Raw genomic sequence first — 12056 nt, 5'->3', positions numbered from 1 at the left:
CGGGGGGCGGGGGGGGTCCTTTGTAGTGCTGCATGGGTGTTTGATAATATGCCTGTCACTGCTCCCAGGTGTTTTTTAGTTGAACTCGTGAAGAAAATCACTTCTTTTTTCCCTGTTTTTAGCGACACACTGTTGAAATCAGGTTTAAAAGCGCTGCAAAAATCATGGCTAAATATATATTTATATTGTTTTTTTACAGCTGTTCAGATATTTGTTGTTGCTGTTAGGGAGTGTTCAATCTGTCCCAGATTTTATTCTGACTGGCAAAAACAGCATCCGGAAACATCCAGAGCAGATCAGCTTGCTGTCAGATATCAAACATAAAAAAGAAAAAACAGCCGTCAAATGTTGATTTATATATATTTATGGTCAAAAAAAGAGTTCATGAAGGAGTATTGCCATCACTGAGGAAGGAAAAAAGAGGAGTAAGATCTTTTTTTTTTTCCACTTTTAGGTGGAAATATTAAACACACATTTAAAGGTGGAGTATGTAAGATTTTCAATATTTTCAAAATAAATTAACTAAAAAATAACTACAATCATAATTAGATAGTTTTTTAAACATGTAGGTTTCAGTCTGTCCATATTTGATGCGTTATGAAATTACAAGTTTAATTATTGACAAATAACAAATTTTACTGGTAGGCAAACATTTAAGAAAGGTCTTTGTCATTAATTAAAATTGTAATTTAATAACACATCAAATATGGACAGACTGGAACCTACATGTTTAGAAAACTTTCTAATTATGATTGTAGTTATTTTTATTAATTTATTTTTGAAAATATTGAAAATCTTACATACTCCACCTTCAAAGGGTGGCTGCATGCACTGTAAAAACTCAGCCTTAAAAAACAAGGAAAAAAAAACTAAATTAGGTAAATACTGCCTAAAATATGATAAATTATCTTCCAACAGAACAAGAAAATTCTGTTCTGTTCTTCCCAAAACAAGTAAAAAATACTCTTAAAACAAGAGGAATTGTCTGGCACAAAAACTAAGAATTACTTAAAAAAAAAAAAAAAAAAAAAAAAAAAAAAAAAAAAAAGCACATGTGTACTCAAGATTTTTAATCTTACTTAGATTTCAGTTTTTACAGTGTGAAAGCTGCTAATATTCATCTTTCGGATGTGGAAGTGAGTTTGTAACTGCATTTCTATTCCCCTTAAAACTGTGCAAAATCTAAATATTGCAATAAAAACCTTTAATAGAAACACCTACACTTAAAAAAAAAGCAATAAAATACCAATAAAAGACTTTTATGCTCTAATGAGGTGGTTTTTCAGATGTTTCGATATAGAAGTATATTACAAAAAAAGTATAACACATTCCTGCCCATGACGTTGGTGGTCATGTGACTTGTTAATATCCAGTAACATGCCGCGATATGGATCAAATAACAGGCGATAATGAATTTGGAAAGAAAAATGAAGGGAATGCATTCGAAAAGCGGTTGCCAAGTCTCCGCAGCAAGTTGAAAACCCCAAACTAGAGCTAAATGGCAACCGATAAGATCCTATAGGAGCTACAGCTTATCCACTAAACACCATTCAATGGAAACACCTGCAAATCACAGTTGTTGTTTGTCGAAACTTTACAGATATCGCTTTCTTTTTGCAAAATGTTACTGGCAACACAACTGAGGAAGAGTTAATGAACAAAAACCACCATTTTTGTGCTTAGATCTGTATTTCAGACCCGTCAAACCCATCTAAAAGCCACAACGAAAGGATCAAACGACCTGATTAATGATTACACGATCTCTGCGTACAGCCTATAACTAACTATACTTATAAATCCTGCTCATATTATGGTGGAGTTACTAATATGTGATAGAAATGATGTATAAAAGACCAGTACAATCCTTCTGGGTAATCAGAGAAGTGACTTTAATCTTCTGCTGTATGAAGCAGCGTCATTAATGTTTCACATGACACAATTATAAGTCAGCTTGGCACGTTTCTTCACATTTCCCCTTCTTCTTTTGTTGACAGGAGCCACGGGGCCGCGACGCATACCAGAAACCCTCTGGACCCACTCGAGCCTCCAACCCAGAGTCCACCATGAATGGTGTCAGTCACGCTCCAGTTAAAGATTATGCACACAGCAACTCTGGAAGTGGTGAGCACACAGCTGCACACACTCGACAACAAGCGCGCCTGTTTGTCCATTTGAACCGTCAGACTGTCAACATTAGGCTTGGAGTGTTTGTGTTCGCCCGTTATCTGCAGCTCAGTTTGTACACACAGCCTGTTAGTCGGCGTTCGTGCCGTCTCCTTTCAGGACGCTGTCGCCGCCACCTTTAGGGTTCGATCACAAAACCGTCACATCTGTTCCAAGCTGCATCTTTGCATGCAGCTTCAGTCTCACCAGGAGAAAGGGACGTCATTAACTGTGTGTTTCTGATGCTGGCGTTTCATGTGCAAAAGATCTGACCTTGGAATCATTACGCCGATGAAATGGCTCCAAAATGGCCCCGATTATGCAGGGGCATTGTGCAGCATGCAAGCTGTTGTGTTAAAACAAGAAAGACAAACAAACTGTTTTAAATTCATTCTTCATCTCCCATCTCATGGGAGTGCAGGGATCTGGAGACACTGTTTCCACTGAAGCCCCGATCAGCTCATCAGCACATCATAGTATCAGCGTTAAACTGGTGGGGGGGGGTGGATGGTCTGCAGTTTGTGGAGATGTTGGGGGGGCGTTAGCATGAAGCATTTACATGTGCTTGTTTGTACACATGAGGAGGATTCATTTCTCTTTGTTCTGCTTTTCTCAGTGTCTCTGCTAAGCTTTGTATTGACAGTATTGATCTTCGGTTAAAAAGCTGTTTGTCGTTTCGTCTGATGCGTGCGTTCATTACCGAACGATATTCACATGGAACACGCTTCACTTCATTTAGCCAGAAATAGTTTTGATATTGAAGACTGAATAATCAAGGGAGCAGCTAAAAACAAATCAAAAGATGTTTGAAAATCAACAAAAATAATCAACTTTTGTGTTACTTTCATAAGAACTTTGATTCTCTGATAAATAAAGTCTTCATTGATGTTTTTTTTTTTTTTTTGGATTCTTGTTTCTCCTCAGCTCCTGTCGTCGCCGCCAATGGCAGCTATGGTTACTACGGCAATGACGATGATTATCAAAGTTTTCCCCCGCCACCCTCTCCTGGCGCGATGGAGGAGATTAACAGAGAACTGCTTCTTACTCCTCCCCACCACAGGTATATCCTCTATAACATGCTATAACATTGTAACAACAGCTGTATTATGACTCTGTGTTGACAGATAAAGGATTTAAATTACACCAATTGTTATATAATAATATAAACTATTCATTAAATCTGTATTCATTTCATTTATTAATTTTGCAGCATTGTAGATCGCTAGGTGGCGGTAATTTGTCGTAGGTCTCATCAAGATCTTTTTCCATTGTACCCATGTGAGCCGGTTCAGAAGGTGTGTTGCTAAAGTGGCTTTTCTTCATATATTGGACTCTTTTAAGATCTGTCAGATGAGCGCCATGGCGATGAAAAAGTTTTTCACCAACGGGATAAATTAAGTTTTCTAAAACCAAATTAGTGTGTGAAATGACACCAAACAATGGAGAGAAATGGAGGAAATTCAAAATGTTTCTTCCAACCAATCTGGTGAGGTCGCTAGCTGACAAAATATACAAGCTTGAAGCGCTTACAGGTACACAGAAGGAAAGCGGAGAATGCTTTGTGGTAGGGCTGTGACGATACACTTTTGACCCGATTTGATTCCAATTTTTTGGGTGCTGATTCGATTTAAATTGCGATTCTCACAATTCTTTGATATTGATGATTTTTGTAGATTAAAAACAAAATAAATATATAAAACTTTTTTTGCTCAAATTTTTTTTTTTGATTTCAATTAGAAAAAAACGACACAGTAGCCAGATCATCGTTCTGCTGCTTTAACGCCCCAGAAGACAAGTAAAAAGATCAATAAAAACCATAGAAATGACTAAACTTTTATACTGGATTATTTTTTTGTTTGAAAAAAAAAACACGATTTTTTTTTAACAAAAAATCGATTTCAAAATTGTGAAGCAAAAAAAATCCAGATTTTTTGATTTTTCAATTCGATTTTCCCACCCCTACTTTATGGTGTGTTTCACCATTTTCTGACTGCAGGAACATAGCCTGAGTGCTGCTGTTTATATAACTACAGCAGATGGAAACAAAGTCAGCGAAAAGGAGGACGTCCTAAATTTGGACGTTTCATAGTAAAGAAAAGTCTGCACATGGGTATTTTACTGTTTTCATAGTTTACATTTTTCTTCTTCTTGTACTTCTACTTCTTCTTCAAATTATTATTATTATTATTATTATTATTATTATTATTATTATTCTATTCTACAGTCATTTAGCAGACACTTTTATCCAAAGCGACTTACAAATGAGTGAAAACAACACAAGCATGAAACCAAACAGTAGAGGTCATCGTAGGAAAGTTATTATCATCATCATTTTAACATGAAAAAGTCTGGTTCTATGCAGGGAACTGATCTAAAGCTCCTGGACCAGATTGTCTAACATAATGGACAACTCTTCATGTCCTCTATATGACAAAGAGGAAACAAAGTGTGTTCAGTCAGAGGCTTCTTCATGTAGCTGCAAAACAGAAAGATGACAGTCTTCACCTTCCTGTACAATATCTTTAACAAATATCTCTGTGGGGAAAACAAATTGCCTGCTCCAGCATTAGACTTTCCCCTTAGATGATTAATACAAAGTATTATTTCATTTAATAATAACTGAGTAATTATCGTTATATAAGAATCAAGTCTTTATTCATTTTAAGGCTTTAAACGAGTAATTTACAACTATAAATGTAAATATAAATTTCTGTCAGCTCATCTAAAAAGATTTTCTGAATAAATGTGGACATCTAATTTACAGTTTACACCTGATTTCGTCAGCTGATCACACCTTTGCTTTGGGGAAAAATCTTTACTGATTCAGCAATCCATGTATCCACTTCATCTGGTCCAGTTATTGGTTGCATTATTTCCTTTTTTTCTTCTTTTCCACGGTGCATTTTAAAGGGATTGCACCAGACTTGTTTTTATTACCGGGTATAGATGTCTTCGTTTCCAAATATACAAATGCAACACTTCTTAATTTTACTTTTTTATTTTAAGAGTAGCAGAAAATTAAAGTTTTCAGACCTATAATCTGGTGCATAAATATGGATAGTATGTGTTTTCTTTGCTGTTGGGTTTTGATCAAATGATATATCTATCCAGAAACTTGGAGCATTTGGTGTTTTTGGATTTACAGCGGCAGAAACCGAAAGTCCTGCAGACTGTTGCAGCTTTAACAGGATGTAAAAGTCCTTCATGATTATAGCTGGCAGAAAGAAAACTGTCCATCCTTCCCTTTTCTTCTGCGTGTGTGAGACCAGGAGGCAGAAGCAACAGGTTTAAGCCTGCTGCAAACTCCACGAGAAACAAGGACTTTTTTTTTCCTTATTTTTGAGGCCCCGAGAAGAAAATGACGGCATTTTGTTCTTACAGACGTGATTGAAGAAAGTGAACTTTTTTATTGCGGGGCTCCGAGAAGTATCTCATGATTGGTTGGTTGGACATTTGAGTTGACATTTTTGCTGATGCAGGTTAAATGAATTGATTTGATAAAACAGCTGATGGAGGTGGTGAGAAAGTATGAAAATGTTGACATCATGTGGCATTAAAACACACAGGTGTAAAAACGACGGGTGTAAAACCCACCCTGCTGCGGATGAAGCTTCTGGTTAAACATAAAATAACCAGGTTCTTTTCACATAAAGCAGACACCCCCGTCCGCAGTGATCCCTTCCCTCTGCAGGCTAAGCTTCTCATGGAGGATGAATGGACCAGACAACAAAGAATTTTGTTGTTGTTCTTGAGGCCTCCAGAAGGTTCCTGCTCCTCGTGGAGAATGGAACAAGCTTTAGGAGGGAAACTTTGACATCTTTCTTCCCTGGGGGATCTTAAGGGCACATTCCCATCAGCCTTTTTTATTTGAATCCTAGTCCGTTTCAAGCAGACCAAATACAGGAAGCGGACTACAAACCACTACTGCATTGTGGGTAAATACATAGCGAGCGTGTTAACGGTCTTCTGCCTCGTTGTTGTTCATACTGCGTCCATTGATGCAGTGTATTTCTGCAGTAAACTTGCTGAGGACAACATAAAAAAACCCAAAACAGCCATAGTTTCGTCTCCATGCTTAACTCACAACTGAGTCTTCTTCTTCACGTGGGTCTTGTCCTCTTTTACTAAATATTACTGCAGCGCCACCTTTGGTGAGAATGGGGATATATTATTATAAAGGTTTAGCTCGTTTGAGCAAAGTGCAGCGTGAACGTGATCTCGGTCTGAATGGATACACCTCCCTACATCTGAGCCGAGTCCCCAGTCGGACCGAGTCTCGTGGACTATCCTTATATGAATCCACCCTTAGACCTTCCCAGATCCAAAGGGATCATCCTTGAAGCTTTCTCCCATCTGGGCACAGTTGGAAAAAAAATACACCAGAATTGTTTAAAAGCAAAATGAACCAATCAGGCTTTTAAAATCTGGAGCTAAGAACCAACTGGCGAAGAAAACAGCTGTCGATGCTTCTTTAGAAATGTGATGAACCTCTGGTGATGAGGATGTGGACCGAAATGTGTCGCCTAATCACAACTTAACATAAACGTACAAATGTAAAACTTAATTCCTCCTTAATACTCTGAGTCCGTACCTGCAATAACCCAGAAATGCTCACAGACTACATGACGGGCTGATAGTCGTCCTGTCAAGCAGTTGATACAGACTATAGTGTGTGTGTGTGTGTGTGTGTGTAATTTCGCTGATTCACGTCAGTCTTAACTGAATCACGACTCCATGTCCTGGAAATCACTTTGAATGTAGTTTGGGAGGAAAATACTTCAAAATAATGTTTTTGTTGACAGACTGACAGTGTGTGTGGGTACATGATGTTATTGATGCCAGAGCCAGAATGTGGCGTCGGCGTACACGTCCCCCCCCCTCCGTAAGCCGAGCGGAGACACTACGTTATTGTTCTGAATCGAACCATCTGGATCAGAGGAAATGAAATGAATCTGTTCTCTCTGCGAGTTTGTGACTTGTGTGAGGACTCGAACAAACAAGTAGCGTGTAAACAATGTTTTTCTGACTCTGCAGCAGAGCGGTTGTGACTGATCAGTCGTTGCCACCGTTGTTTTGCAGTGAGCAGCAACACACGCCTGCAGCGCTCTACGCAGGCGATAAGGACAACGTGCCTCGCAACAGATTGTCCAAAAGCATGGACCTCGGTGAGCTCCCAGTCACACACACACACACACACACACACACATCACCAATCTACATGTATAAAAGCACATCGTCCATGTCTGCAAACAGCAGCAATCACATGCTTCTTATCAGCACAGTGCTTTGTTGTGATATGTAGCCGTCTCCTATGATCCCTGCTGCCCATGGGGGGGTTTGACCTCCTGAACTCATAAGCCCAGGGGCTTTCCAACGCACTGGGACAACACGCCGTGCATGTCTGTGTGTGTTTTCTGCTTTTGTGTGTCTTGCAGTCTCACATCTGTGTGTGTGTGTGTGTGTATATGGGGAGCACGAAGGAGCTGATTTCCTCGTATTAACCCAGAATGACCCATCCGTCCCTTTTTTCTCTCCATCTCACAGATCCTTTCATCCCTCCTTGCGTCTCATTTTTCCCTCCGACTTCTTATCTGCGTTTGCGTCTTTGATAAAAATCTGGGCTCTTCCCCCCCCCCCCCCTTCATCTTCCATCTCTGCTTTTATTCTGTTTTTCAGCTCCCTTCATCTTTGTTTATCTCTCCTTCCCTTTCAACATTTTGTTTCTCAGCAGATGAGTTCATTGTTGTCTCTCCTTTCTCTCTTTTTTTTTTTTTCCCCTTCTCTGGCTCTCTCTGATTTCCAATCCCGGTTCATTAGGTTCAGTGGATTGGCTTTCTTCCTGCAGCGCACGCCTCTGCCACCCAAGCTGATTGGCTTTCATTATGGACAAGGGTGGTCTGCACACGCGCCCGCACACGCACAAACACACACTCTCAGCTCTATCCCACTGAGGACCCACTCCAATACCCACCACTATCTGCCTCCTCTCTATGGCTTCCATCTCCATCTCTGCCCTTCGTCCATTTCAATCTGCTTTTTTTCCCCCTCCTTCTGTGTTATCACTCTGGTTCCATTCATCCCTTCCCTCTCCAAAGTACTCAGAGCAGAAAAAAGATGGTTAGCAGAGCTTTGTGTGTGTGTGTGTGTGTGTGTGTTTGGGATTGTGTAAAGATGGCAGGAGCTCTGGACCTCAGACACCTGACCCTGCCTGGACGTTTTTTTATTTAAAGAGACAAATGAGTTTTTTCCCCCTTTAAAGTTCCCACACGCCCGTCCCAGTGCCTACATGTATCTGGGCTTCGGCCGCACCGCAGAGCAGGTTAGCTTTTATTAAACACCACTTGACAGAAGGACATGAGAAGCTTTTATTGGCCTCGATGCCTCAGCAAACAGTGTGTTGATTCAGTGCTTCACCTCGCGCTGAAAATCCTCCGTCACCCGACTGAATGTTGTAAGGCTCATCGTAACGATGCGGATTTCATGCGATGAATTAATGTGGTGTCCTGAAGTGCTGCAAGAGGAGAGTTCTGCTTTAGATCTAAAAGGTAAACCAGTAGAAAACACTCTAAACTTCTAACTTTTAAAGATCATCTAACAGGAAGCATTAGTTTTTTTTTCTCTCTCTAATGGGTTTATCAATCTAAAAAGCCATGTTGTGCTTCAGAAAATGGTTTGTATGGATCAGCTTTAAGATGCCTAAAGTGCATGGAAACATCAGACCTTTTAGGACTCATGAGCCTGTAAACAACTCTTTTCACCCTGAGTGATTTTGTGCACAAAGACTCATTAAATTTTAAAAAAGGAGTTTTAGGTTTTTTGTTTTTTTTTTCTTTGGGAAGATGCTTTGCCAAAATCTGCAAAGGTTGGCCTTTGCAGAAAAGAGAAATAAACTCATTTTCTTTTAGTTGTTATTGTAACCCCTGTCTGGAGTGTTTTATGGTTTATTATACAACTTACAAGATTGGATTTTCACGAGAAGAGAAAAAAGTTTGCAGAAATAGCTTGCATGCATCCAACTCCAAATCAGGAAAGGTGTACATAAGACCCCTAAATTAATTGAGAAAAAAAGAGTAAAAACATTTATTTTTGTCAATTATCATTCCCCTTTAACAATACGAATTGTTGTTTTATTATATATTGTTGGAAAGTCTGATTAGTCCCCTTTACAATGAGGTAAAAATGAGATGTGAGATAAGTAACACATGTAAACGTGTGGGAAAAAGCTCCAAAAAGGCACTAAAATTCCAGTTTCATCCACCCAAAGCTCTGCTAGGACGTAAATGAGAGGTAATAAGAGGGACTACAGATGGAAAATACCATTTTCTTAAAATCTGCTTTATTTCCAGCAAGTGTTTACCTGTTCAATAACATTCACTGTCCCGTTGAAATGAATAAAGTTTTACTTTATATAGAGCTAGTGATGCATGGAACAATACAGATTTTGTGTTATGAGTGGGAACTGATCAAGCAAATACAAATTTTTGTCTCAATATGAGGAACAAAACACTTAACCTGAGAAGATCCAGACTATAACAAAGTAAAAATATCCTGCCAGAGCTGCTTTTTTTTTTTTTTTTTTTTTTAAATGAAATCTCTAAGTAGGTTGAAAATCCATTTAAGATCAATATCTCTTTATCAATCATCAGAAGTAAACGTCTTATAGTGCAGATTCAAAGTCAGATAATTACACTTCATCATAAATGTGAAAAGCTTTCCGGGCTCTAAACAAGTGAGAAAAGTAATAAAAACAAGTCTTTAAATCCTCTAAACCAGCCTGTTGGTGCTTCTTTCAGGGTTTTTCTTCTTTTTTTTTCAATTTGAAAGATCTTTAATGGAAAAAAAAACCCAAAAAAAACCTAACCAAGATTATGCTTCTGAATTTAAGATCTAATATGAAAAGCTTTTCACATTTCGCACCAGATTATACCAATAACACAGACAGCGCTTTCCAAGGCAGCCAAAGAGCTTCACGTCAACTTATTGATTCATTCCACAGTCCTACCTGCCCCTCTGTCCTATCCCGGAGCTGTGGGGGCCCTGCCGTCCACACCAACAGCCTCTCCAACCACCAAACACACACCTGGGTGAACCCCCCCATCCCAGTTGCTTCCTCTGTGCTCACAGTTGTCGGATTCTTGTTTAGTTTCTCTTGTTTTAAGATCTTTCCTCTCAAAGTGAGGAAGAAACAGCTCTGAAAGAAGCACAACAGGCTAGTTTTTACTTAATCAAGTGTTTCCTCGCTAATCTAAAGCATTTTTTGTTTCATTTCTGAAGAGTGTGTAAATATTTCACTTCACTGGCAAGTGATTTCACTTTTATTATAGTCAGAATTTCCCATAGATCGTATATGAAAGATGGACGGAGCTTCTGGCGGTTAAAAGTGAAGCCTATGTGGAAGTGCATAAAACTGCAGTTCCCCCTTCATCCACTAGGGGCTGCAAAACAGAGAAATAAACATGTTTACAGCCTGGTTCATAAGAACATTTTAGGTTTAAAAGGTCAGATTAACCTTCATGACAACTGTGGGGGGAGTCAATTTTTGTCCAACTCCTCCATTTAGGAGTAATTTTAAATTTAAATTTGGCATATTTAGGGGCGTGTCCTTTTGATTGACAGGTACCCGATCTCCCGCTTCAAAAAGCAGGAATGTTGAACGACCACAGTTTTTAACCAGTTAACAACGTGACTTAGCTTTAGTCTGCTTACCCCCATTAGCTGGTTAGCTCCCGCTAGCTTCGGTTCACTTAGTTAGCGCTTAGCAACAGGCAGGTTGGAGTTCGCTAGATGTCAATCATCCACGACACGCTCACAGCCCTCCTCCCAGATCCACCTCTTTGCACATTGTTGTGTTTTCCAGTAGAGAGGACACGCATGACTTTCCCAAGAGCTTCAGTTCAGATCAGAAACCCACGGGTGACGTCCATCTTTTTACAGTCTATGGAATTTCCTCATATGAAATGTTTATTTTCTTTCTCTTAAGCTGAGTCATTTTTACTGTGTCTGAATTGGCCCTTAAAGGTCTTTAATCAGTTTTTCATGGCTAAAAAATGCAAAGTGATCTGGAGATTATGTAACTAACATTAAAATAATCTATTTGAGGATAACCGAGTGAATAAATAAGGTGAACTATGATCTTTTTTTTTTTTTTTCCTGTCTGTAAAGCATCTTGAGATGGCATTGCCGTGATTTGATGCTATATGAATAAAGCTGAATTGAATTGAATTGAATGACGATCAGAAGGACTTTTAGCTGCATTTAAGATTGTAAAACTTGCTTATTTAACTCATTTTTGTTCCTAGAATCACTCTTTTTATACTTTCTGTGTCCCCTTTTTCTCTCCTGTGTTTCCTCTTTTAGTCTTTGATGCTTCCTTACTTTCATCTCACACCCTTCGCCTTCTCGTTTCTGCTACTTTCCCTGCCTTATTCCTCTGTCCAAACGCACGCTATCACCTGTAAGACGCTTGTGTACGATTGTATGACTGATATTGTGTAGTCAGAATCCAGTAATGGTCCAAATGTATAGACGTAGCTGGCTGGAAGGTAAAAGATGGAGTTAGCATTTTAGCCTTGTGCTAGTGGAGGAGAGGTCGACTTGGCTGCTGGCCAGACACACTTTTATCTTCCCACCACAGAAAAAGCAGCTTTTTTGGGGTCATGTGGCCTGGAATCTTCTTCTTCTTCTTCTTCTCCCAAACTTCAGAAATGTTCCAGCTTTATCTCATCTGACATGCGTGGATATGAAGATATTTCTGTTTCATTGTCTTGGCTTCTGCAGACGTGTCGCTGCAGGGTTTTATGAATCAACTTTTTTTTTTTTTTTTTGATTTCCGCTTTTCTGTCACACTTCTTTTCTCTCTCCTCGCCGTTTTCCCGACAGAGAATCTCACCACT

The 12056-nt window shown here is 39.2% G+C and overlaps 1 protein-coding gene across 1 annotated transcript in view; it reads left to right on the top strand.

Annotated features, from left to right (window-relative positions):
- pard3ba (par-3 family cell polarity regulator beta a) overlaps positions 1-12056 on the top strand; it is a gene marked incomplete at both ends in the record, with an annotated part of 221277 nt that overhangs the window by 106455 nt on the left and 102766 nt on the right. The window contains 3 exons of the mRNA XM_079264124.1: positions 1995-2121; positions 3088-3223; positions 7243-7328. Of these exons, the coding sequence (XP_079120250.1) occupies positions 1995-2121; positions 3088-3223; positions 7243-7328 (349 nt within the window). The remainder of the gene's footprint in view (positions 1-1994; positions 2122-3087; positions 3224-7242; positions 7329-12056) is intronic.

This window comes from Telmatherina bonti (assembly GCF_933228915.1).
Source record: "Telmatherina bonti genome assembly, chromosome: 24".
NCBI classification, from domain to species: domain Eukaryota; kingdom Metazoa; phylum Chordata; class Actinopteri; order Atheriniformes; family Telmatherinidae; genus Telmatherina; species Telmatherina bonti.
Note: the sequence above shows the minus strand (reverse complement) of the source record. Positions and strands in the feature narration are given on the sequence as shown.